The 26,830-nt window shown below is 36.3% G+C and overlaps 1 protein-coding gene, 1 long non-coding RNA gene and 2 pseudogenes across 3 annotated transcripts; 1 reads left to right on the forward strand and 3 right to left on the reverse strand.

Annotated features, from left to right (window-relative positions):
• Nucleotides 1–3,912: 3,912 nt before the first annotated feature.
• Nucleotides 3,913–5,543, reverse strand: LOC120194775 (high mobility group B protein 3-like). Of its 2 annotated transcripts, none has more exons than XM_039196983.1 (8): nt 5,436–5,543; nt 5,289–5,337; nt 5,080–5,187; nt 4,799–4,856; nt 4,677–4,721; nt 4,497–4,577; nt 4,280–4,375; nt 3,913–4,206 (listed from the first exon to the last, which is right to left on the reverse strand). In XM_039196983.1, exons 2-8 carry the CDS (start codon nt 5,327–5,329, stop codon nt 4,189–4,191), a joined length of 447 nt encoding a protein of 148 aa, XP_039052914.1. In that variant the 5' UTR covers nt 5,330–5,337; nt 5,436–5,543; the 3' UTR covers nt 3,913–4,188. The 2 variants fall into 2 exon arrangements, with proteins under 2 accessions (XP_039052914.1, XP_039052915.1); XM_039196984.1 differs by having other exon boundaries at nt 5,289–5,343; nt 5,443–5,505.
• Nucleotides 5,544–6,507: 964 nt separating this feature from the next.
• On the reverse strand, nt 6,508–8,969 carry LOC120194736 (annotated as a pseudogene).
• Nucleotides 8,970–13,550: 4,581 nt separating this feature from the next.
• Nucleotides 13,551–14,318, forward strand: LOC120194603. The gene is made up of 3 exons (XR_005522985.1): nt 13,551–13,624; nt 13,997–14,028; nt 14,171–14,318. It is a non-coding gene; the product is annotated as an uncharacterized LOC120194603 (long non-coding RNA).
• A 1,098-nt stretch (nt 14,319–15,416) lies between these two features.
• Nucleotides 15,417–24,445, reverse strand: LOC120194602 (annotated as a pseudogene).
• Between the last annotated feature and the right edge of the window lie 2,385 nt (nt 24,446–26,830).

The following is a 26,830-nucleotide window of genomic DNA, read 5'->3' on the forward strand; positions in this document are numbered from 1 at the left end:
TAAAATTATAAAAATAATTTAAGTTTTAAAATTGTAAAAAAAATTAGAGAAACTCTTCACCTCGAGATGACGAGTTTATTTGAATTCAAAAAAAATTAGATGCCAATCAACGGCCAGTTGCAACAGTTATAGCCATTGAGGCTAATGCTATAAATAGGATTTTTGGGTTTTACTTTTTCATCCAACTCTAAATTCAAAAAAAATATGAAAAAAATCCTACCTTATAAAAAATCCAGAAAAATGGATTCCCGATAAGAAATGTTGCACATGGATAATGTCAATATTTCGTCGATCGAACTCCAACAAGAAGAAGAATGGAATATTCGTTAGTGCAGGATGACATACCAAGATCCGCATAAGTGGATGTTGATATATCTTCAGCAATTCGATCTATTTACAACCATATTTGTACGTGGCTCCAAGGTATACCCGACGTTGATTGAGGTTCTGATTGCACGTTGACGACCCGAGACGCACACGTTACATTTCCCGAGTGGTGAAGAGACGATTAATTTGGAAGACATTGCTTACCAACTCAGTGTTCCTGTGAATGGAGCCCCCGTGGTAAGACAGAACAATTACGACCCCGCTATGTTGGTCTACCAAGTTTTGGGAAAACTGCCACCATCCGAGGACATCGAGGGCTATCAGGTACAGATGAAGAGGTTAGAGTCTAAATTTCAAGTGACGACAGATTCTACCGAGGATGAGGTTATTTTGCGTCACGAGCATATCTTCTCCAACTGATCGAAGCGGTATTATTATCGGATAAATCCGGTAATTTGGAGCACACTTAGTATATGCGAATATTAAATTACTTCGCTGAGTGTCGTAATACCAGTTGGGGCTTGCCAATTTTAACTTTTCTGCATCGAGAGCGTTGCAAGGCTATAATTGTCTAGCGGGGTTGAAAAGCTGATATAGCAGGTCTAATATTACTATAATCCTGGGGTTGGTATCGATTTTCGATTTTTGACGCCAATTACATAAGACTCAATTGAGTTTCCTCTTACTGGAAGGTAATATTTAACTTATTTTTTAAAATGTTTTTTTTAATTTGATTAATTTAATTAATTTTTATATGTTTTTAATTTTTAATTTTAAATATTTTAGATGGCGTCATAAAATAATCGAGACGAAGTTATCGGGTGCCACTACAAAAGATATACGGATGAGAATCGACATCGCGGGTTGATATGCGGTATACATATGTTCTTTTATTAATATTTTTTTAATTTTTTAAACTTTATATATATATATATATATATATATATATATATATATATTAACTTTGATATTTAATATTTACAATTTTCTCGGCTTCTGTATGTTGAAGACGAGATTTACCAGTTATTGACACCGATATTTTTTTGAGGGGTTCGATTGATGGTGTGTCGCAATGTTGTTATTACATTTTGCGATTGTTGAGTGGTACGACGTTGATAGAATCTTGCGACAGTTTGCATCGCATCAGTCGATTCCTACGTAAATCGTTGATATGGACGCGCTCCATAGAATTGATACGCGTGGGAAACATACCGACAATTGACTGGTTACGAGATTACACTGTTGGACTTAGATTTCGACGATTCTCCCTATCTCAAAAATTACGAAGCAAAAGGGAAACCATATCTCACGACACCACAAGAGAGGGGAGAATGAGAACAACATCATGCCAGATTCGCCAAGTCCAAGAAGAAAACATCGTTGTCGTCGTCTTCTGCTCCAGCATCTGCAGTTGAAGATTATTATTATGCATCTTATACTAGTTTCGATTTCTATCCTCCATATTACACTTCAAATGAGACTCGACCGACTTGGGTTGGAGGTTCATAGTATACAATGCAACACACTCAAGCATATTCAACAGAACATGCCGGTGCAGGTGAGTGAGATCATATCTTATATGGTCAACAACGTACCAACCAAGTCAATTCAACAACGGCTATGATGGCATCAAATACCATAAGCACATCACCATATTTCGAAGGTGGATATCAGAGTGTGTTAAGTACACCTCCTCGGCAAGATAAAGACAACGACAATGACGAAGGCGATCAAGGCCGACAACCCCGACGTACTTGACGAGTCCTGCGCCATTATCATTCGACCACTCTTCGGCATCGTCAAGAACTTAGAAAATATAAATAATTTTCCTTTGTAATTTTTTATAAATAATTTATTTTTTAAAATTATTGATTTACTTTGTAATTATTTTTAATACAATTTTTTTGAATTTTAATTTTTATAATTTTATCTGACGACCGTTGCCCAAGTGACTGTTGCAACTGCCCGTTGACCAACGACTACAAAACGACTATTTTTTTAAATTTGAACGACTCGTCACATGAAGGCAACAAGTCCTATTAATGACATTAAAATAATAATCCTCATGGAGCCCACTCATCGAGGTCCATTAAAAAATAATATTCAAGGGAACTCATGTGATGAGTTACAGCTACACTATAGCATTTACCGTATTCTCCAAAATAAAAAATTAGACCACCCTAAAACCCTAAATAAAAAAAAACTTGGATTGACATTTAATGATGGTCATAATTTGGGGAAAACCTCATGCAATTAACTCCAAAAGAAATAAAAAAAGACAATAATAGAAAACAAAGAGAGCAGACACAAAACTATAAAATTGGCTCCCAAATTTCTATGTGTAAAATCAATGACATTTACAACAATACAAGCCCCATGCTAATAAAACCGATTATCAGTATTTATAATATTAATATATTCATTGTAGCATAAATCATAATATTAATTAACATATTTTATTAACAAATATTTACGCCAACAATCAATTTTATAACATTAATTAAAGCTATAACACCAATTATTTATAATTAAAGTGTTTTTGTAAAATAAATATAATTATCTTCAACGTAATTGTATACTTAAAGCTGTACATGAGAGGTTTTATTAAAAGACCTTGGCTTGAATGCCAAGACTGAAAAGTAATTTTATCAGATATATTGACATATTAAGTCAGACGCTATTAAAAATTGAATATGAACGAACGAAACTACCTTAATAATAAATAATTTAGCATGAACCAAATGCATTTCCTTTAATGGCTAAAGGCTAAAGCAATAACGCCTTAAAAATTTAATATTTACCATTAAGGATATGGGCTAACACCAATATATTAAAATCATTGGCTCAAAAAGGCCCAATCCCACTTCCCTTCACTGGTTACTACATCTCTAACACGATTTTTCTCAATAAACATGATTTGTTTCCGAGTAATGCAACACTGAAGCACTTTAATTTAATATTTATAATTAATCAAATAATAACTTCGGCCTTCGACCAATATCTAACAAAAAAACTCCCTCTTACGTAACCACAAACAAAGAAAGCATGTCAAAAACTCGTGCAAGAGCAGAAAATAAATAAAGTCCCTAAATACCAAATTGCATCACAATTCGTTAGGTTGTAAGGGCAAGAACTAATGACAGATACAATAACAAAAATAAGAAAGAACAAAAAATCGTAAGCACATGGCCCCAGGTCGTAAATGTGGGTAGCCACAAAGACGATATATATAGTACTAAAAGGGAAACTGTATTCTATTTTTCAGACAAGAAGTAGAAGCATGAATACTACAACTATTATCCATCAAACAGAATCACAAACACAAAAATGAGCGTCAGTTACAAGGCAAACAACCATGCAATACAAAATAATAGACGCTTCTAAAACCCTCAATCAAACTTGTTATTTATTGACTATTATTATCATCTCAATTTATATAAAAATGGATTGTTCAATGCTCTAATCAACAAATGAATCAAACGCTATGCCATCACCATCATAATAATACCAGCGTGTATGATAAAGTGTTGTGATTATATAATAAAATACTATAGGGATAAAAAGGATTTTTTTTCCAAGCCATTCTTCAACTTCAAAATCAATATTATATTATAAAATAGAGTGCGTATATATAGCAATAGGTAAATCTTCCACCCTCTACAACTATAGATGTCTCAAATGTTGAAAGGAACTAACGGGATTTAGAGGTACATTTCCCCCTTTAGATGCCAGGAATGCCCATCTAAAAGGAAACAGGGAAGCATCAAAAGCAATACCATAATAAGATTATGATCAAACAACTATTACCAGCCTATATTGATTATGCTAAATCTCCTCCCTCGATCTTTCCTTCCTTCCTTCCTAATCATCATCTTCTTCCTGAATTATTTGAAAAAAAACATTTCAATAACAAACAAGATCGGTAACAAAAACAACAATTATTGAAACTCACCTCTCCGCTGCTCTCTTCATCATCCTCGTCGTTCACCTCGGACATTGACTTCTCAGACTCAGCATCTTGTTCTTCTTCTTCTTGGGGACCTTCATCCTGTAGTCATCCCAAAACAAGGGAAAGGATCATGAACTATTAACAACCCTAAACAGAAACTTCAAGCTCATCAAGAGAGAAGACTAAAAAACAACTAATTTGGAAATATAAAGCGAAATACCTGTCTCTTATTGTAGGCTTTCATGTTCTTTTCATACTCAGCCTTTCGCTTCTCTGCCTTTGCTATATAAGGTACTTTTTCCTGAATTTTATTGTTATTAAATTATTCAGAAAACAGAGTTGTATGTTTCGTTTTAAAGAATACTAAAAATGAACACAGCAAAAGAGTTCATATACTTACAGCATCAGACAAGCTCTTCCATTTATCTCCACCGGCTTTGCCGACCTAAATTTGACCACACTAGATATATAAGAAAACTGCGTCTTGAAAAAGAAGAAATAAAAAAAATATTTCACACTTACAGCGGCAACAGATTTGTTTTTAGGGTGTTCCTTTTTGTATTGCACTCGGAACTCCTCCCTAAAGATAAGATGTCAATATTACCGAATTATATAAGGATATGATCTGAAGTCAACGAAGTAATTCTTTGGGGCTTGAATTTATCTTTGACCATAAGAAGATTCATTCAATTCACCTCTTCAATTGTGGTTTACACGAAGAATATAAACGCCAGAGCTTTCCATGACACCAAAAAATATAAAGAAAAACCCAACATATACAGGATAGAATTGTGAATGATTACATGAAAACGAAGAAGGCACTAGCAGGCCTCTTCGGCTTGTTTGGATCCTTGGCTGCCTTCCCCGCTTTCTTTCCAGCTTTGGCGGTTGATTTCCTGTTCACTGCGAGCCTGTCAACAAATCAGAGAAACGTCAAGAAACTTATAACCCTCATCTAGATCTGAGATCTCAGAACAATCCATATGAATAAGATAAAGAGAAAAAAATGAACCTGCCACTCTTAGCATCTGACTTGGATTTACCTCCCTTCATGTTGAATCCTGCAATTAAGATCGGAGATCAATAGAGAAAAAAAAATCGATATGAAGAAGGGAAGATTCGTTGGAAAATTACGAAAACGAAGGTCGAGGGGAAATACCTGATTGGTGAGGTAGGGTTAGGGATGAGGGGAGATAGAAGGAAAACGAGAGAGAGAGAGAGAGAGAGTTGCAAATTAAAGTTTAATTGAGCTGCCCTTCAAAGAAAAAAGGTTTAATTGCGCTGGAAATGAAAATTAGAGGATGGGCTGAGAGCTCTGGCATTGGCGTTAGGCATTAACCATTGAGCATTGGGCTAAAATTTAAGATTCTATTCAATCAGGATCCATTCAACAGAACTGGACTAGGCTAGATAGCGCGTTCTTGTTTCACCGTGGATCCAGTACCGTTCTTTTTGGATAAAAAACAATAAGAATAATATTATTCTTAAATTTCATTAGTAAGATCAAAATATATACCCTTGAGATTAAAATCAATGAAAGAATGCGTATATACATTTACTTGTCACAGTAATAGTGAGATGAATAACTATTGTGAATATTTAAAAATATATGTCTACAACAAAAATAATTTATTATATGTAGATAATAAGAAATTATTTGAATTATTTTCATGTCAGTTAATAATTTTAATATCAAATAATATTTTGTAGTTATTAACCTTCTAACTAATTATTTTACTTGATATTAATTTCATAAAGATAAAACATATATAATGTAGAGTAAAAAAATCTAATAAATTTATTAGTATGTAATACGAGATCTATTATGATTTTGTTTCCTAATTATAATAGTTAAAACAAAAGGTTTAAAATGATAGAATAATTTTTGAGTGAGACCTTTTTTAAACTCTAGTTAAAACTCGGCGGTGCAGCGTGGTGAGATTGTGTAAACGTGCCTCACCATTATTTTTCAAATACGAAATAACTTCCGTGAGAAAGTACCATATCCTAATATTGTACACTGGGCAATAACAGAGAATCCTTGTAAAATTAATAAAGATATGTCAACCCGATCAGTCATTAATTTTACCTCGGCTTCATAACTTGGAATGGGGTATGGTAAGTCCATAATTGCAGCTTTTACCAGACTCAACATACTCTATTCATCAAGATGTACACCCCGCTGGCTTCCCCACATTTCATCAAGCAAGGGTTTTGTAAAGAACAAAAGTTAGCTATATGCAATTGACATGATAATGTCCAGCCCTATCTCCTGGAAAGTTTTAGCTGCAACACAATAGGGTATAAAATAAAATAAATAGGTTTGGAATGGAGGGTCTGTGATTCATAGCTCAAAGCATTTACCTTCGATTTTGTAGTCCTCCATCCTCCCAAATCCGACTGCTTGGGGGAATATGCGAACTTATCAATGAAATTTAAACTGGCAGTCTTCTTCGTGATGGAGACATTAACCTGTAACAAACCCTATGTTAACTTTAGCAAAGAATTCCAAATTTTTGGACAGCATGCGATTTAGCGCCTAAATTGGATGAAGGCGAAACTATAAAATTTCAGCATTTTATCCGTAAAATTCCCGGTTGTCTTAGTATAATGGCATACACACGAGAGGTCAATGGTGGAAGAATTCATTAGGCCCCCAGTATTATTATAGCTTACCTTATCCTTCGATGCCTGGTTCTCTGCTGCTTCAGAATTTCTAATTACCACACTTCCATGGTAAAGCATTATCTGCAGATGAAAAAGTTTCAGAAGAGCGTTTTAAAAATATAAGAAAGGATTAAACTGTCTGAAGAATCAGAAAAATAAAAGTTGTGACACTAAGGTATTAGAGTTCTTGGCAACCTTGTTCAGCAACTGCGCATTTTTTTCCATCAGCTGCTTCGATTCGCACGCCAAGACAATTGTTAGGGTTGCTGCAGAAGGGACAAAAGACCTTTTTGAATACATATCCATCTTCTTCACGCCAAATGCCCTGTTCTCTGTCACGTTCGAGAGTTCCATGGCAGAATCTTGGATCAACTGATGAAATGTCAGTTATGATAACTGGTACAGTTGGCGGCGTATTTGAATCGCAAGAAAGTAATCTCCCTTTGAAAAGTGATAACAAGTAGACTTTTGAAGACACGGTCAATGAGAAACTGAGATACAAATGATTTTCAGGGCGGCTTAAAGGGCTTTGGCAGAGTAAACAGGAAATTTGTAGTCTTTTATCCATAACGGGACGAGAAATTAGTATTATCGGTTGCCAATGGCTGTGGAACATTTGATTCCTTCGGATAATCGTTTTCAGCTGAGCTAGTTTCAAAACCAAATTCAATCCTGCGAAGCATATCTCCATTGGCTAGTCCCTCAAAATTCATGGAACCTGGAATTTGAGCAGGAGTAACACTGTCTTCTTCATCAGCAATGTTAATGAAAGGTGAAGCTATGGATTTCCTCCTCTTCTGGATATATGAACAAACACTAAGATTCAAAGGTGATTCGTTTCTTGGTTTGTTCCCAGCTGTGTTCTGATTCGCATCTTTTTCATGGGTGAATATTGTCTTGGATCCACAAACAGAAGGAACTTCATTCAGGCTTGTTGACATTGGATGAAACGAAAATTGGTCCGGAGACTTAGTTGTGGCCTGAATTATTGTTGAACCACAGCTACTATCCTTAGTTATGGAACCTGGACTAGCTAAAGAGATACCAGTATTCACAAATTGTGTTTCCTGGACCATGATTGCATCTCGATCTTCATTTGAAAGGGTCATAGATGAAACCTCAAAACTCCTGAAAAAAGATGCTCCCAAGCCAATTATACCAGTTTGATGTTTCAAATTCTTAAAAAAAATTAATAATTACGTACTGTTAGATAAGTAATAATATTGAACAGCATCCAAAAGCAAATGATCAAACACAGATTTCCTAAACATGATGCAGCCAGTATTGCTATACTGTGATTCACCGGCGAAGTGGCATGCGCAAGCATATAGTTTGCTATTATTACATTTAAGCTTCAAAGTACAGAATAGGCGTCAGACATTTACCGTGAATCTTTTGAAGAGTTGCATTCTAGATCAATACATTCATTGCAGGTCTTCTCATCCTTACCGGCTTGCATTTTTGTCTGAGCTGCAACATCACTTTGAGGCTTCATTTGAGAAGTAACATCATATTTTGCCAAAGAAGATAGTTGCTGTCCACAATGAATAGACGGGTTAAGTTTCAAATTTCTCTTTCTGGAAATTTGCAGCTTTGATCCTTAGAAGGGAAATTTTTCATTGAAGTTATTCAAGTTGAGGTCAAACTTTGTTCTTCGCAACCAAGTCCTGCAAACAGTTGAAGCCAGAGAAAAGACTTTATGTAAAAAACCGAAGTCCATGCACAAGAAAATCTAACAGTTTAAAAAAGAAAGGAACATATACTAATAAAGGAACTGAGAAAGACCTTGACTTCACTGAAAAAGGATCTTAGCTCATCTGATGACTTCTCAAAACTTCCATACATTCTAAGGGATGGCCTAAGCCACTTTGATATATATGCTCTATTCTTTTCATTCTGAGAACGCCAATCTGATCGCAAAAAAATCCATTTTACTAAATATTAAGAAAAAAAAGCAAGGATCACTACCCATTTTCTTAATGTTAAGAAGAAAACTACCTCGATGCAGCAAAATGTCACAACCCATATTTTAATTAATGATATCAAACCGTCACATTGCTTAACTTTGGTACAAAAGCATCTAGTAGAAGACTGAGGAAGCACAACTACTAGCTATCTAATAGTAACATCTGCTCATTTGTAGGGCATTGCTTCATATATTTAAAATACAAGTTTAATGCTTCACGAAAAAATCACAAGAACAAGAAATTGGAAACTATCAGAAGATAAAGATTTTCCCCCTTTGCCCTGCTCAACTCATCCTTGCCAAAAAAAAATGCACAAAAGAAACAATAAAGGAGCTAGACTTAACCCCAAAACCAACTAGATATTTATATGATACAGCATTCAATTATCCACGGAGTATCAATAACCAGATGCTTATGCATCTCACTAGAGGCACAATAAACCAACAGTGACTATTCTGTTTCATATAACAGCTTGTCCTAGTCCACGTCATAAGTAATAGAACATTGCCAAATTCCAAATCTGCTCATGTACCAGACAAATAGCTTTCTAGATACATTTCTTGACTCGAGACTCAGCTTTGAAAGGCCCTGGATGTATAAACATAATAAACTAGTGAAGTATCAGAAACCAATGCACCAGTGGTAATTTGGGTAAGGGAACATTGTTATAAGATTTAGACATTGTCCACAAAGCTGTTCCCTTATCTTTTCATTTGACAGTAATCTGTGTCATGTTAGCATCTTATTTTCAGAAACTTCTGTCATAACTAAAACCAAATTCAAAATCATTACCCAACAGGATGATGGTTCCACAATCACATCTATGACATATACAGTGCCCTGCATAGTAAAAAGTAGTTTTCTAGAAGATTTAATCAGTGCCTTCTGAAAAGTGGACGGACAGAGATATCTTAGGAGATTTATTTTTAAATTTTGAAGTTTGAATTTAGAAAACATTTGTAGTGGTCGAATGATAATGACGCATTTATCTCTAGGGTTTTAGAGGCTATAAATACCCTCTTGGAGTAAGCTTAAACAGACAACTCAGAATTTATTCTTATTTTTCTTTCTAGTTTTATAAAGATATTTCTTTTCTTTTCAAATTTTCATCTGCTGCCAAGGTGACGAGTTTGACCGGATTTAATTTAAAATATATATATTAATTAAAAAAGGTAAATTAACAATTTTATTACAAAAAAATACATACATAATAAATTTTATTTATATTTTTGTGATTCTTGATGATGTCGAGGAGTGGTCGAATGATAATGGCGCATGGCTCGTTGAGTACGTCGAGGTCATTCACCTTGATCGTCTCTATCTACATATTTGTTTGCTTCCTATATAGGAGGTGTATTGAACATCACTCCACTTTGAGATCCACCTTCGAAATATGGTGATGGGATACTTATAGTATTTGACGCCATCATTTCTGTCATTGATTCGACTTGGCTACGTTGTTGACCATAAATGATATGATCGCATTCACCCTCACCCGCATCATCTGTCGGAGATGCTTGAGTGTTTTGCATTGCATCTCATGAATCTCCAACCCAAATCGGTTGCATCTCCATTGAAACATGGTATGGAGGATAAAAACCAAAATTGCATGAGAAGCAAAAGGAGAAGACGAAGATGTCGATGATGATTTCTTTGACTTTGTGAATCTAGACTTGTATTGTTATCATTCTCCCCTCTCTTCCGATGTTGTGAGATATGGTTTCCCATTTCCTTCGCAATTTTGGAGATAAGGAGAAATGTCGAAATCTAGGTAGGTAGGTGTAATCTAATAACGCAGGGGGACTGATACATGACGTTGATTTCATTGCTCAATGTAGAAAGCGTGATTCCTTGGCTAATTTTCGGTAAGCTTCCAACATGTGTCAATTCTGTGGAGCGTGTCCATATCAAATATTTGCTTAAGAATTGGTTGATGAGACTCAAACTATCATAACATTCTATCTGTGGCGTGCATCTCAACAATCGCAAAGTGTAATAATGGCGTTATGGCGCACCATAACTCCGACCCATCAAAAAATCCCAGTGGCAGTAACTGATAGATCTCTTCGTCACAATACGAAAACAAAGAAAACTGTAAACATTAATTATAAACGTTAGTATATATAAAGTTAAACAATTACAAAAGAATAATAAAATAACTAATATAATGCAGTTAAATATTTACCGCATGTCGATTGGCGATGTCGATCCTCATTTGTATATATATTTTAGTTGTACCTGATAACTTCATCTTGGTTATTTTTTGGCGTCATCTAAAAAATATAAAAAAATGATTAAATACTAATAGACAATAAATTAAAAAATATAGTTTAAAATGAAGTTAAAAAATTACCTTGTAGCTAGAGGAAACTCAGCCGAATATAGTGTAATTGGCATCATAAACTAGAACCGATACCAAGCCTAATATTGTAGCAGTAATAGACAGCATGTTACGTCAATTTTTTGACCTCTTTTGACGATTGTTGCCTTGCATAGCTCCCGGTATAAAAAAACTAAAATCGTCGAGCCCCAACTATCATTACGACACTCAATAAAATTATTCAATATAAGTAGATATTGAGTGTGCGCCAAATTACCGGATTTATTCGGTAATAATATCCCTCCAATCAATTGGAGAAGGTACGCCCGAGCCGTAAATATGACCTTCTCCTCGATAGAGTCGTTCGTCACTTGAAATTCGAACTCCAACCAAATGATTTGTATCTGATACCCATCTAAAACCTCGGGCGGTAGCATCCTTCCCAACACTTCTTCAACAATATTGAATCGGTCGTTTTGCCTTACGACAGTCGTACCATTAATTGGAACATTGAGTTGGTAAGCGTCGTCTTCCAACGTAATCGTCGCTTCATCGCTCAGAAAATGGAAAGTATCCGTCTCAAGCCTTTAACGTTTAATCAGAGTCGCAATCAATGGCGGGTTCACCTTAAAATCACGCAAAAATATGGATAAATACATGTTTAGTTGTTGTAGATATATAATGATCCGTTGATGCAGATCTTTCAATGGCATTCCTCGTTAACAAATGTTTCGTTTTTCTTTTGGACGGAGTTCGAATGAAGAAATATGGACATCATCAGGCGTAATATTTATTGTCTTTAAGACATTTTTAGGGAATTCTTTGGAAAGTGTGATTTTTTCTCCAATTTTTCTGAAAAAAACATATAATAAAAATCCTAAACTCCAAATCTCTATTTATAACCTCAATCATAACGGTTATAAATGACTGGTATTTCAAAAATCAGACCGAACTCCTTACCTTAAGGTGACGAGTTCTATGGTGATCGTTGGCAACTGATCGTTGTTGTTGCCCATTGCCCTACGAGACTATAAACAACTAGTTTTTTTTAATTCAAGCGGAACTCGTCACCTCGAGGTGACAAGTTCCATCATTTTTATTATTGTAAAAAATTAATTAGCTTTGTAAATTATTTTAAAAAATAATTTCTTAAGAGACTTGTCACTTCGACGTGGTGAATCCCATTAAATACATTAAAATAGTTGCCCACGTGAGGCCCACTAAACTGGTACTAATAAAAAATAAATCTAACGGAACTCGTCTCTTCAATGTGAGGAGTTTCCTTTATACTGTAGCAATTGGTGTATATTGCAAAATAAAAAATAGTGTGCCCTATTGGGCAAAATAATTTCCGGGTTTGACCTATTGGGCCAAAAAACATTGTAAATGTGTTGTTGGCTTGTTGCTCATGTATAAAGTTGATCCGCTAGGGGTCGTGGATCGTGTCGTTATGGGCTTGGGTCTGAACAAATCCACCCATGTGTTTTTCCAATTAATATATATATATATATATATATTATTGTACTCTTTTAATGAAATTAGAACAGTGTATTAAAACATACTAATATCGATTTTGAAGTAAAAAATCACACTTATTTGAACTAACATAAAAATGGATTTATACATGTACGAACCAACTTACTTCAGTGGTTAAATGAATTGTTGTTGTTTCTAGGGGTCACAGGTTCGAGTACCAATGACTATAATATGGTAATTGAATGTTCATTGTCAAATAGTTGAGAATATTACAACATATACTACTTTGTAATCACCTTAGCTTAATCGAAAAAATATAGATTTATAAATTTATTAGTTTTAATTGATAAAATAATTAGAAGATAATTAAAAAAATTTATGAAGATGAGTATTATTATAATTATCCCTAGATATAAGATTCAATCTTGAAATTTAAGAAAAATGATCCTATAAGATAGAATCAAACCAAAACTTATCAAATTTGAATCTCATGTCCATCCCTAATAAAAAATACACCATCTTTTTAGTAATCTAGAACGATTATGAGGTAATATATGTTTATAATCATTCTTAATCATTAACGATACGCATATTATAAATGAACATGCTCCAATTCAAAACAAAATTTAAATAATACTCTCTTTTATCATTGATATAATGAATTTAAATACAACAATTTTAACAACAAATGTAAACCTATTTAATTATGGGCCTCAAGTTTTTATGGTTACCATATTTTGTAAAACTAAATGTCCCATCCCTCATTATGGTTTTGCTATGTTTGATTGACATTCTATTTCCTTCCAACACATTCATAGAGCCATTGTTTCCTTCCAACACATTCTATTTGGATCCTGGAGCACCGGATAAATGATGAGTTTAGGGCCCACCTAAATATCAAGTTATAACCATTTTATGGTGAGTGGTTTTGTTTACAGTTTCTTGGGATGCAGACAGCATTAGTATGTTTGGAAGTCGGATAGGAGTGTGTAAGTGTATAGTGTATGTAATCCTTCGTGGGAAGGAATTTATTCACGTTGGATCAAATGTCATTTAAAGCAAAATGAAGAGCAAGAGGCCAATTTTTTTCTTTCAATCTTGAAATGGACCTGGAAAGAGAAATCCTTGAGTGATGCATTATGTAATAAAAAGTAATGGAAGCTGTCAAAAGCATCCCCCTCCCCTTCTCATACCACTCTTTTCTGATCTTGATATCAATGTCATAGTCCTCAGTGTAAGTTTTTCTTTTTACTATAATAATAATTTGCAACTTGTGTGCTGTCCTCGCAGGTTTAGCTTCTCAACAATGTTCTTTGCCCACAGTAAGTGAAATTTCCACTATTATATATACACACACACACACACACACACATACTATAAAGAAACGGAAAAAATGCTAAAGGCAGGGCAGAAATGATGTATGATAAATTTGATTAAGCTGGCCACTTTATATTCCTTTTGCAGGAGAGAATACTATGAGCATGCTCGGCCGTCTAGTGTTAATTATATGTCTCTTTGTGGTTTTAATAATCAACTCCAGTTACACTGCAAGTCTGACATCAATCCTCACAGTGGAACATTTATATTCTCCAATTAAAGGACTTGAAAGCTTGGTAACTGATAATGAGCCTATTGGATATCAAGTAGGCACTTTTGCTGAGCGGTATCAAAGCGAGGAACTAGACATATCTAGGCTTGTTCCTTGGATCACCTGAAGAATATGCTTCGGCCCTCGAAAGTGGTCCTGGAAATGGAGGTGTTGCTGCTGCAGTCGATGAACGTCCATATGTTGAGCTTTTTCTCTCGAGCCAGTGCAAATTCAGGATCGTCGGTCAAGAATTTACCAAAAGCGGCTGGGGTTTTGTGAGTATTTCTTTTCTATCGTTGAGGATTGGAATAACATCACGTCACATGCACATTACCATCATTGACCATTTTTTGTTTTTTCATGACACGGCATCTTTAGGCAAAGTTTTTTTTTTTTTTTTGCTAATAAATGAGTCATTCATACATTCATTAAACAAAGAATTGAAATGCCCCCGTTATTGGCAGGCAGGCATCCTTTAAGTCGTGTAATATTCTGACTAGTTTTTTGCTTGCCTGATTTATCCCTAGGCGTTTCCTTGGGATTCTCCGTTGGCAATCGATATGTCATTTGCAATTCTAACACTTTCTGAGAACAGTGATTTGCAGCGGATACATGACAAGCGGCTGATGCAAAGCACCTGAAGTTTGGAGAGTACAGAGATAGAGACAAGCCAACTTAATCTATCCAGCTTCTGGAGTCTATTTCTTATCTGTGGGATTGCTTGCTTCGTTTCTCTTCTCATATATTTTCTGCAGATATTGCAGCTGTTACGTCCTGCTCCTGAATCTACTTCAAGAACCGGTCCAGATAGCTCACGTACTCGACAACTGCAGAGGATTTTGTCATTATTGGATGAGAAAGAAGACCAATCAAAAAGTGGCCAGAAGAGAAGGAAAGTAGACAATGATGGGGATGAAGAGTTGGGGAGTTTTCTCAAGAGGAGAGAAACGAACAATAGCAATAGGAATGTAACCTGGAGCAATTAATTACTTCCCACTTCATTCATTGGACGTACCTAACTGTTAACTATGCCACTGTTCATATGTGTTCAAAGGCGAAGGATTGGTTTTTAGGTTTATTATATGTTAGAAGGATTTTGATTTCAAACACATCAACAAGTAATTCAATCCAAGATTGTTGCCACTTTTTTTTTATAGCTTCAAGCATTCAAATGTTTTTGATTATTCTCATCATGTCACACTGCTGTTATTAAAAAACGAGACAAATGATAACATGAACGTTGGAAAACCTTGACCACTGACCATGGAAACCAAGTTTGAAAATGAAAATTGCAATCTTAAGCCTCGTAAACCTTGCATTCTTCATCAGCTGGGTTTGTCTCGCAGAAATCTTCCAAGGGATCACCGCTTCCAGCTCCAGGCATGCCTGGCCACTTGTTTGCCACCAAGTGGGCCAAATCAACAACCCTTTGGCTGTAAATTGCAAACATCAATCACAATGCAACAGTTATTAGTGTATAAGTTCAAATACAAAAGATTAAAAAGTTGACAACTTGGCTCCTCAACAATTTTAGCTTGATTGCTTGCTTTAAGCTTACCTGTAGCCCCATTCATTGTCATACCAGGCCACCACCTTGGCCATGTCATCTCCCAGGACCATGGTCAATGAAGAGTCAATAGTAGAGGAAACATCAGAGCATCTAAAGTCCACTGAGACAAGAGGAACATCACACACGTCCAATAAACCCTTCAATGGCCCCTCGGCCGCCTTTCTGAATGCAGCATTCACATCTTCGGCCGTGATACCCTTCTTCGCAACATTCACAACCAGGTCAACAACTGATACATTAGCTGTTGGCACACGAAGTGCAATGCCGTTGAGCTTGCCCTTGAGTTGAGAAAGCACAAGAGAGACGGCCTTGGCAGCACCTGTACTTGTCGGTACAATGTTCAATGCTGCAGCCCTGGCTCTTCTCAAGTCACGGTGTGAAGCATCTAAGGCCTCTGGACAATCACAACCAAAACCTTCAGTTTTCTCGTCTTCCGAAGCAATTAATTCTTTCGACATGTAATCTATCATGAAACCTAATTGTTGAGTTTATCAGTAGACTGCAGTGTTTGATTAAACAGTACCTGGTCTCCGGTATAAGAGTGGGTAGTTGTCATTGTACCCTTGACAATGCCTGGCAAAGTGAGAAGATTAGCAAATCTTAAACTGCTAACTCGCATGGAATTAACCTAAACAACTGAAAAAGTCAATTCCAAGATGGTTTTAAGATGTGAAATAGGGTATACATATGAGCAATGCTTACCAAATTCTTCATCCATGACTTTCACAAAAGGAGCCAAGCAATTTGTGGTGTGTTGAAAATTCAATATTAGCCTAAATAAGTTCACATCTAAATTAATTTGATGTCATTGCTTACATCAATTTAGTTTTGATGTCATTACTTACATCAATTTAGTTAGGTGAAAATTAAGTATTTTTCTCATGTTTTAATTTCAATGGTTTAGATTATTTAGTGCTTATTTTAATGAGTGGTTTAAATTGTTTCTTGTAACCTATAAATACCCTACTTGTATTTGAGTTTTATCATCCAACAATCAAAGCTTAATTATAAGCATTTGAAAGTTTTCTTAAGAGTTCTTCCCTTTTGCAATTTTGTGAGATTATTCTAAAGAGTTTTTTCTTCTTCTCGATCAATTAGAGTTTTTACTCTATTTTGATTCAACAATTGGTATCCGAGCCACGTTTTTAAGGTCTCTTGAAATTCTGAGTATGCTCTGTGGCTGCAGTTTTTAACTGATCTTCCACATCAGAAAATATTTCTTGAGTTATTGTCGGGGTTATTACAAACCTATTGGAGCTTCTTTGTGTTTAGAGTAATTTAGTACTCTGCACGTTTGTTACTCAAGCTTGTTCGGTGTAGTCAAAGACTTGACGTTAAGATGGGTGATCTTCAAGTAGTTGGAGGGATCAAGAAGCTCAACAACAAAAACTACAACACGTGGGCAACATGTATGGAGTCATACTTACAAGATCAAGACCTCTGGGAGGTTGTCGGTGGTGGTGAAGTTACACAACCGGCGACAGAAGATGCCAATGGAATCTTGCGAAAGTGGAAAATTAAAACAGGCAAAGCAATGTTTGCTTTAAAGACCACAATTGAAGAAGAAATGTTGGAGCACATTCGGGATACTAAAACACCAAAGGAAGCATGGGACACTTTTGTTACACTCTTTTCGAAGAGGAACGATACAAAATTGCAACTTCTCGAGAATGAACTTCTATCAATGGCGCAACGCGACATGGCGGTTGCCCAATACTTTCACAAGGTGAAGTCGATATGTCGCGAAATTTCAGAATTAGATCCGACAGCTACTATTGGGGAAGCCAGGATAAAAAGAATAATTGTCCATGGTTTGAGACCCGAATATCGAGGGTTTGTTACCACTGTACAGGGATGGCCGACACAGCCATCGCTTGTTGAGTTTGAAAATTTGCTTGCAGGTCAAGAAGCCATAGCCAAGCAAATGGGAGGAGTCTCGCTGAAGGGTGAAGAGGAAGCGCTCTACACCAGCAAAAGCAGAGGCACTTTTCAGTGGTATACTGGCAGTGGATCTAAAAAGGATGGTGACAAGGTGAAAAATTACCAAGGAAAGGGAGGCCCTCATTCAGGGAGAGCATCCAAGAATCGCGGTAATAGTAGAAAGTTCGATGGCAAGTGTTATAACTGCGGGAAGATGGGTCACATGGCAAAAGACTGTTGGACCAAGAAAAAGCCTGTTGAAAGTAATACTGCTACTTCTTGTTCGAAGGAGAATAGTGAAGATGGTTGGGATGCTGAAGCGTTATTTGCTACGGAGGAAGAAGAATTAGCTCTCACGGTAACAACACCAGAACGAATTGACTACAAGAATGATTGGATAGTAGATTTTGGCTGCTCAAATCATATGACGGGTTACAAACAGAAGTTACAAAACCTGTCTGAGTATAATGGAGGTCGTGTGGTGGTGACAGCTGACAACTCAAGGTTACCGATAACTCACATCGGTAAGACAATAGTTACGCCTCGATATAATACTAATCAGGTGCAACTCCAAGATGTTTACCATGTCCCAGGAATGAAGAAAAATTTGCTATATGTGGCTCAACTAACATCATCAGGACATTATGTATTATTTGATCCCCAAGACGTGAAGGTTTATCGTGACGTCAAAATCTCAGAAACACCAACAATGGAGGGACGACGTTTGGAATCAATTTACGTGATGTTAGCAGAGTCTGCATATGTAGACAGGACAAGGAAAAATGAGACATCAGATCTATGGCACATGCGGTTAGGTCATGTTAGCTATTCCAAGCTAAGTGTGATGGTGAAAAAGTCGATGCTTAAGGGGCTTCCTCAACTAGACGTGAGAACAGACACGGTCTGTGCGGGATGCCAGTATGGTAAAGCACACCAATTACCATATGACGAGTCGAAGTTTAAAGCAAAAGAACCGTTGGAGTTGGTTCACTCTGATGTGTTCGGACCGGTTAAGCAACAATCAATTAGCGGTATGCGGTACATGGTAACATTTATTGATGACTTCTCCAGGTATGTGTGGGTTTTCTTTATGAAAGAAAAATCTGATACTTTCTCAAAGTTTAAAGAGTTCAGAGACTCAGCTGAAGGAGAAGTGGGAAAGAAGATATGTTGCTTGCGCACAGACAACGGAGGAGAATATAGATCAAACGAGTTCTCTCAATACCTAAGGGAATGTCGAATACGTCATCAGTACACTTGTGACAACACGCCACAACAGAATGGTGTAGCGGAAAGAAAAAATCGGCATCTTGCAGAAATTTGTCGAAGTATGCTACATGCAAAGAATGTACCTGGAAGGTTTTGGGCTGAAGCAATGAGGACTGCAGCCTTTGTGATCAACAGACTTCCTCAACCAAGGTTAGGATTTGTTTCACCCTTTGAGAAACTATGGAACATAAAACCTACAGTTAGCTACTTTCGAGTATTTGGCTGTGTATGTTATGTGTTTGTTCCTGATCATTTACGGAGCAAATTTGACAAGAAAGTTGTTAGATGTATCTTTGTGGGATATGACAGCCAGAGAAATGGGTGGAAATGTTATGATCCAATTAGTGAAGATGCTACACGTCACGAAATGTGGTATTTGATGAAGCATCTTCTTGGTGGTCCTCAGAGAAGGAGGTGTTGCCAGATTCGAGAGAATTTGGAGACAAGCTACAACAAAAGATGGGGGAGCATGCTGTTCAACTCCAAACAAGTTCAGATGAATCAGAAGATCCAAATGGAGATGATGTCGAACAAAGAGTGACTCAGAATCCTTGGTAAACTGGCGTGTATCAACAACCAAACGAAGAAGGCGGTCCTAGTGAAACAGAAGAATCAATTCCACAATCTCAACTCCGAAGGTTAATAAGAATACGAAGGCCAAATCCCAAATATGCCAATGCAGCCATAATTGAAGAAGCAACGGAGCCTGAGACGTTCGAAGAAGCATCGAAGAGTTCTGAGTGGATGACAGCTATGAAAGAAGAGATCGATGCACTTCAACAAAATCAAACTTGGGATATTGTACCAAAGATAAAAGATGTGAAACCTATATCTTGCAAATGGGTTTACATGATAAAGCGTCGTCCAGATGGGTCAATCGAGAGGTACAAAGCACGATTGGTAGCTCGTGGTTTCTCTCAACAGTATGGACTAGACTATGATGAAACATTTAGTCCAGTGGTGAAACTTACAACCGTACGAGTCTTACTTGCACTTGCAGCCAACAAAGACTGGAACTTATGGCAGATGGATGTGAAGAATGCTTTTCTTCATGGAGAACTAGATCGAGAGATCTACATGACCGGTGATGATGAGGCAGAAATTCTTCAGACGAAGGAGAATTTATCAGTTCGTTTCCAGATGAAGGAACTTGGACAACTTAAGCACTTCCTTGGTCTAGAGGTTGATCGTACACACGAAGGAATATTTCGATGTCAACAAAAATATGCTAAAGATTTGTTGAAGAGGTTTGGAATGCTCGAATGCAAGTCAACTTCAACGCCAATAGAACCAAATATCAAAATGTGTGCACATGAAGGAAAAGATTTGGAAGATGCAACAATGTATCGACAATTGGTAGGTAGTCTGATCTACTTAACCTTGACCCGACCTGACATTTCTTATGCAGTTGGTGTGATGACTCGGTATATGCAAAATCCAAAGAAGCCTCATTTGGAAGCAGTTCGACGAATACTGAGATATGTGAAGAATACAATTGACTATGGTCTTTTGTACAAGAAAGGTGAAGACTGTAAGTTAGTTGGTTATTGTGATGCTGATTATGCAGGAGATCATGACACCAGGAGATCAACAACTGGATATGTGTTTAAGCTTGGCTCCGGAACAATTTCTTGGTGTAGCAAAAGACAACCAACAGTATCACTGTCAACCACTGAAGCTGAGTATCGAGCAGCAGCAATGGCAGCTCAAGAGAGTACATGGTTGATACAGTTGATGAATAATCTACATCAACCAGTAGATTATGCAATTTTGTTGTATTGTGACAACCAATCGGCAATTCGGCTGGCGGAGAATCCTGTCTTTCATGCAAGAACTAAACATGTGGAAGTACATTACCACTTTGTTAGGGAAAAAGTTTTGCAAGAAGAGATTGAGATGAGGCAAATCAAGACAGATGAGCAAATTGCTGACTTGTTTATAAAAAGCTTGAGTGTTGGAAAGTTTGAACATTTCCGTCGTCAGCATGGCGTGATTCAAAGAATGGAGGCTAACATTGAGGGGGAGTGTTGAAAATTCAATATTAGCCTAAATAAGTTCACACCTAAATTAATTTGATGTCATTGCTTACATCAATTTAGTTTTGATGTCATTGCTTACATCAATTTAGTTAGGTGAAAATTAAGTATTTTTCTCATGTTTTAATTTCAATGGTTTAGATTATTTAGTGCTTATTTTAATGAGTGGTTTAGATTGTTTCTTGTAACCTATAAATACCCTACTTGTATTTGAGTTTTATCATCCAACAATCAAAGCTTAATTATAAACATTTGAAAGCTTTCTTAAGAGTTCTTCCCTTTTGCAATTTTGTGAGATTATTCTAAAGAGTTTTTTCTTCTTCTCGATCAATTAGAGTTTTTACTCTATTTTGATTCAACATGGTGCATGAAGCATTGCTGCAAGTATAAAACTGAATCAAATTCTAAACACTAGAACAACAGAGAAACGGAGAATGATTACAATGTTCGCTTTATTATCAGATAACTCTTTGATTAGAATTGACCTTATGATGTTCGCGACCTCGTGGCCATAATCCCCTTCATTGACTCCAACAACATAGGTCGGAATGTCTGCACCTTTAGCTGGAGCTGTTATGATAACTTTCTTGGCACCAGCTTGTATGTGTTTCCCAGCTCCAGGGCCCTCTACAAACACTCATGTTCCCTGTAAGATGCATATCAAATTATTACATTATCTAACAGTATAGGTATATGTTGAGAGTTACTGCACTCATATGTATGCAGCAGTCCCAGACGTGCTTCCATGCATGCTCATGCATGATATAGTTGAGATGGTTCTAGAATTAATAAGTCTAGAAGCTAGTTGGTTATAATAGAATATTGTTAAGCGGTTTTTAAAGCTTTGTAAAACTGTTATATAAGCTGGAAGAACGTGAGGCTTGTGATTAGCTTTTGTAATCAACTTTGCTGATTGAATAAAGAAAGTGCATAAGTTCTTAAAGGTTTCTCTGGTATATTCAACATGGAAGCATTCCCACATGGCATCATTCACTAAAGATCTTGGCATCTTTGTTTTCTTTCACTACTGCGCCGCTGATAGTCGATCTCCAATTTCGTTGATGTTGTTCCGTTTCTTCCATTGATTGTTGTTATTCTTCTCAGTCGATTGTTTTTCCTTCATCCACTGCTGTTATTTTCGTTTGTTGTAGATCTAAATCAGTTCAACTATTGTTGCTTTCTCTATCGGATTGTCATTTTTCCTCTACTGCATGCACTAATTTTCTACAACTCATTTTATTTTCCATAGCAATCCCAATTCTCTTCTTCAACAATTTATCCACTGAATCAACCTTCTGTTTTGAACCAATGGTGACAAACACCACTTTGGACAGAGTCTGCCCTTCCCAGGGATCCCATAACAATGTTGACCTCAAAAACCCTGCTCGCTTTTCCGTCGACGAGCACAACAAAAAAGAAAACGTGATGGTCGAGTTCGTGCGAGTTGTGAAATCAAGCAAGCAAGTGGTGGCTGGGATGCTTCACCATTTGACGGTGGAAGCTAACGATTCCGAAAGATGTTCATGGACCAATATTGTAAGCTGTGTCCACAAACAATCCTGTAGTTCATGGTGCTACAATCATGCTGTGAAGACTATACAACAGAGATCCAATTCGCTGCTGCCTTACGAACTTATAGAATTCGTTCATGCCAACGCTGAAGTATCAGAAGATTTCGCGAAACTAAACATTCTTCTTAAGTTGAAGAAAGGAAGATAAGAAGAAATAAATGAAGGTGAACAAGAATAACGGAAGGAAGCATCGCACTTCCGATTCAAGTGAACGGAAGGAAGCATCGACACTTCCGATTCAAGTCGAACGGAAGGAAGCATCGGCACTTCCGATTCAAGTCGAACGGAAGAAAGCATCGGCACTTCCGATTCAAGTCTAACGGAATGAGGCGTCGCACTTTCGATTCAAGTGTTCATTTTTTTTCATTAAGAAGGTTGAGAAAGCAGGGAGAATGTTGAGAGTTACTGCACTCATATGTATGCAGCAGTCCCAGAGGTGCTTCCATGCATGCTCATGCATGATATAGTTGAGATGGTTCTAGAATTAATAAGTCTAGAAGCTAAATGGTTATAACAGAATATTGTTAAGCGGTTTTTAAAGCTTTGTAAAGCTGTTATATAAGCTGGAAGAACGTGAGGCTTGTGATTAGCTTTTGTAATCATCTTTGCCGATTGAATAAAGAAAGTGCATAAGTTCTTAAAGGTTTCTCTGGTATATTCAACATGGCAGCATTCTCACAGTATAAATTTATGGCATCTCCATGATATCAAGTTCTTTTTGGTCAGGAATCGGAATACTTGTAGTTTATTCCTGGAGGCCACATAAATTCCAACACTAAAGGCAAGGACCTACCTCGATGACGATGTCGATGCCAAGTTCAGCCCATGGAAGCTTGAGAGGTTCCCTGTTAGAGACGACCTTGATGGGCTTACCATCAACACTGATAGTTTCATTGTCAACTATCTTCACATCAGCTTTGAAAGTTCCCAGCATTTAATCATACTTCAGCAGGTGTGAAGCCTGGTTTTCATTTTTTTCATAGATCGTGGTTAATAAATGAAACTAACCAAATTTCCTACGTTTTAACTCTTAAAAAGCATGACAAGTCACATACACTTACATTCTTTACGCCGCCACTGTCATTTACCACAACCACGTCGAGGGGCGAGTTCTTCCTGCCATGCCAACATCGGAGAAAGTTCCTGCCTATGCGTCCGAATCCATTGATCGCGACCTTCAATTTGGCAACTGTTTCTCCCCTAACAGGAGTTGCTCCTACTCCTACAGTCTAAATTTCAAAACAGTTTCTTAGAATAAGGATTGCAGATAGATCATTTTAGATTTTATGCTGGCTATCTAATGAAGTTCACAACTGTCTGCAACGCATGAAACATTTAACTCAAAAAACAAAATCTTGAGAAAGTGAATGAACCGTTGGAGCAAGTTGAGCAGCCACCATATCGAAAAAGGATGCATCTCGAGCATTGTTGACGAAGGTGACGCTCGAGCTGGATCGAAGTCAAGAGAATTCAGCAACTTGTAGTCTCTGCACAGCAAGAACTAAAATGAGTATCACAGGATTAAAAGGGCTAGAAAAAATACATGAGATAGACCTTGGAGGGGCATTGGCTTGAAGCAGGGAAAGAGTGAGTAATCCTAGATGGAAGCCTGGCTGTTGCAGGGATTCTTGATGGAGCTACAGCAGCGTGTGTAGCCATGGGTATTGGTTGCAAGTAAAACTAAAAGATCAAACGTACCTGGCGTCTAGTCCAGTATTATAGTTAAACTATTAGCATATAAGGTATGGATGAAAGTGAAGTAGAGGAACGTGTGGAGAATATGGACCAGGAGTATGCATCTATGCAATAAGATCTAAAGACTAGGATTGTGTCCATGAAGCCGATTCATTATTTGAGCCACAAATATCGGACCGCCCACCCTTGAGAGAGGGGTTTGGGTCAATGGAATCGGGTGGGACTAGATTTTTACATGCAAATTTTTGGCTATGAAGAGATGATTTTGGACGGTGGTGATTGGTGAAGCTTTGGTGTATCCATGTCCGTGTAATAGAACTTAAGAGTTAATGTCAGCTTATTTTTGTGCTCAGTAATAGTTAATTCCCCAACGTATATAGCTTCATGTATATGTGTGGCTCATAGACAAGTAAGAAGATGAACATCTTTACATAATTTACATTTACATTAGTGTTTAGTAAAGGCATTTCGTGTAATAAGTTTTTTTTTTTCATTAGGGCATCCGTGTTTTTTATTTCGCCCGTTAGAGAACCTAGTTTTTAGAATACGGCGAATGCTACAATGGAGCTGGAACTCGACATAATGAGTTCCAATAAAAAATATTTTTTATTCAAACTCATCACCTCGAGGTGACAAGTTCCAATAAATATATATTTTTATTAAAATTTATCACATCAAAATAAAAAACTTGAATAAAAAATATTTTTATTAAAACTTATCACCCGACGTAACGAGTTTTATGTACAATAAAAAATGTCAGATCCCAAAATAAAAGTGTTTGTGCTCTATTTTGTAATTTTTTTCGGGCTGTCCTATTGGGCCAAAAAACTTGTATAATAATGCAATTAGTTAAACTCAATAGAGCAGCCTGCCACAACCTAAGACGGGAGGCCCATCCCATCAACAGCTTCACATGAGTCCAAGCCCAAAAGTACTAAAGGAGACCCTTTGTTGTTTTTCAATGGGCAAACTATACTGGATAATTGTAATGGTTTTAATAGTTATTTGGTAATATAGATTTGTTGGGAAGCGAATAAGATTGCTCATACATTAGCTACTCGATCCCTTAATTATAATGCTTCTTTTTTCTTCGAGGTTGAGTATCCTGAGTTATAATACCCCAAAAATTTCAACAAGTGCCTAAAAGGTAAATTTTGAAAGTTAGTGGCTAAAGTATAAAATTATAAAAGTTTATGAACTTAAAGTGTAATTTTGAAAAAGATATATATTTTGGTACTATAAATGGATGGTTTCTTCAAAGAAGGATTTTTGTATCTATTAAATTTTCGATCTGAAATTTGTAGGAAAAGCTATTAATAGGTAAAGTTTCGTAAAATAATCAGATATCCGGATAGAATAAAATTTAAATTTTTTTGAAGGATGGTAGTATGAGGTTAGAAATGTTGTTTTGGTATTTTTTTTAATGTGAAGAATTGAAGCGAATCAGTCAGATTAAAAGAATTTACCCTATTTTAGTTAAAGAGTGGAATTTAGTGATTAAATTGGATTTTTGGAAAATTGAAAGGGCAAAGAGGGAAATTGATAAGTGGGATTTTTATTTTTATTTGAGGTTATTAAATTGGAGATAGGAGGGTGGCATGAAAGTAAATAATTGGATTTATTAATGGTAGTTTTGACATTTGTGTCAAAATGAATTTTTAATTAATTTAAAAGGCCCAAATTAGAGATATTTGCATGAAAATTTCAAAAAATCTGCTCTTCTTCTCCAGCAGCTGCCCGAGACCTCCATAGTTAAGGTGAGCCAAGTTTTCTTTCCCATTTTGGTACATTTTGTTGAGTTTTAGGACTAGGTTGTGAAATAAGAAAATTACCTACACTAAATTCTCTACAAATTGATATAAGTATTGGTTTGTTTCATATTGAAATGTGAAAATGAGTTTTTATGGTGGATGAAGGGGAAGTGAGAAATCAATGAAATAAGATTGGATTTTGATGTTGGGAGTGTTATGGAGTTATATACAAGCTTAAAAGTTGATTAAAAACACTTAGAAGAACTTGTTTGAATTTTCGGCCACTTTGAGTGTTCATGAGGAAATGTTGATTTTTTATTTGTGTTGATATAGAAATGATTGGAAATAAATGAAAATGAGTTGTAGGTGATGAAATCAAGCTTGAATCAAATTTGGAGACCATTAGAGAAAAATCCAAAAACTTTCAGCCTAGTGAAGAAAAAATTAGGAAAAGTTCTATAAAAATTTCTTCAAGATTTATATTGGATATAAGGATGATTTCATATGGTTGGAATTGAATTTTGGACCAAATTGGAACCTTGTGAAGCTTTAAGGATCTTTTTGCATTCTTTAAGAAATTATAGGATTAAAAATGAAAATGTGAGAACATTAGTGTACTATGCTGAAAATTATAATTTGAATGATGAAATGTTGTATTGGGTTGATTTGGAAAGTTGAATAATTTTTAGGGATCAATTTGCAAGTTTTGGAGAACTAGTGGTGA

This window comes from Hibiscus syriacus, unplaced genomic scaffold (assembly GCF_006381635.1).
Source record: "Hibiscus syriacus cultivar Baekdansim isolate YM2019G1 unplaced genomic scaffold, ASM638163v2 tig00117000_pilon, whole genome shotgun sequence".
Classification (NCBI taxonomy): Eukaryota; Viridiplantae; Streptophyta; class Magnoliopsida; order Malvales; family Malvaceae; genus Hibiscus; species Hibiscus syriacus.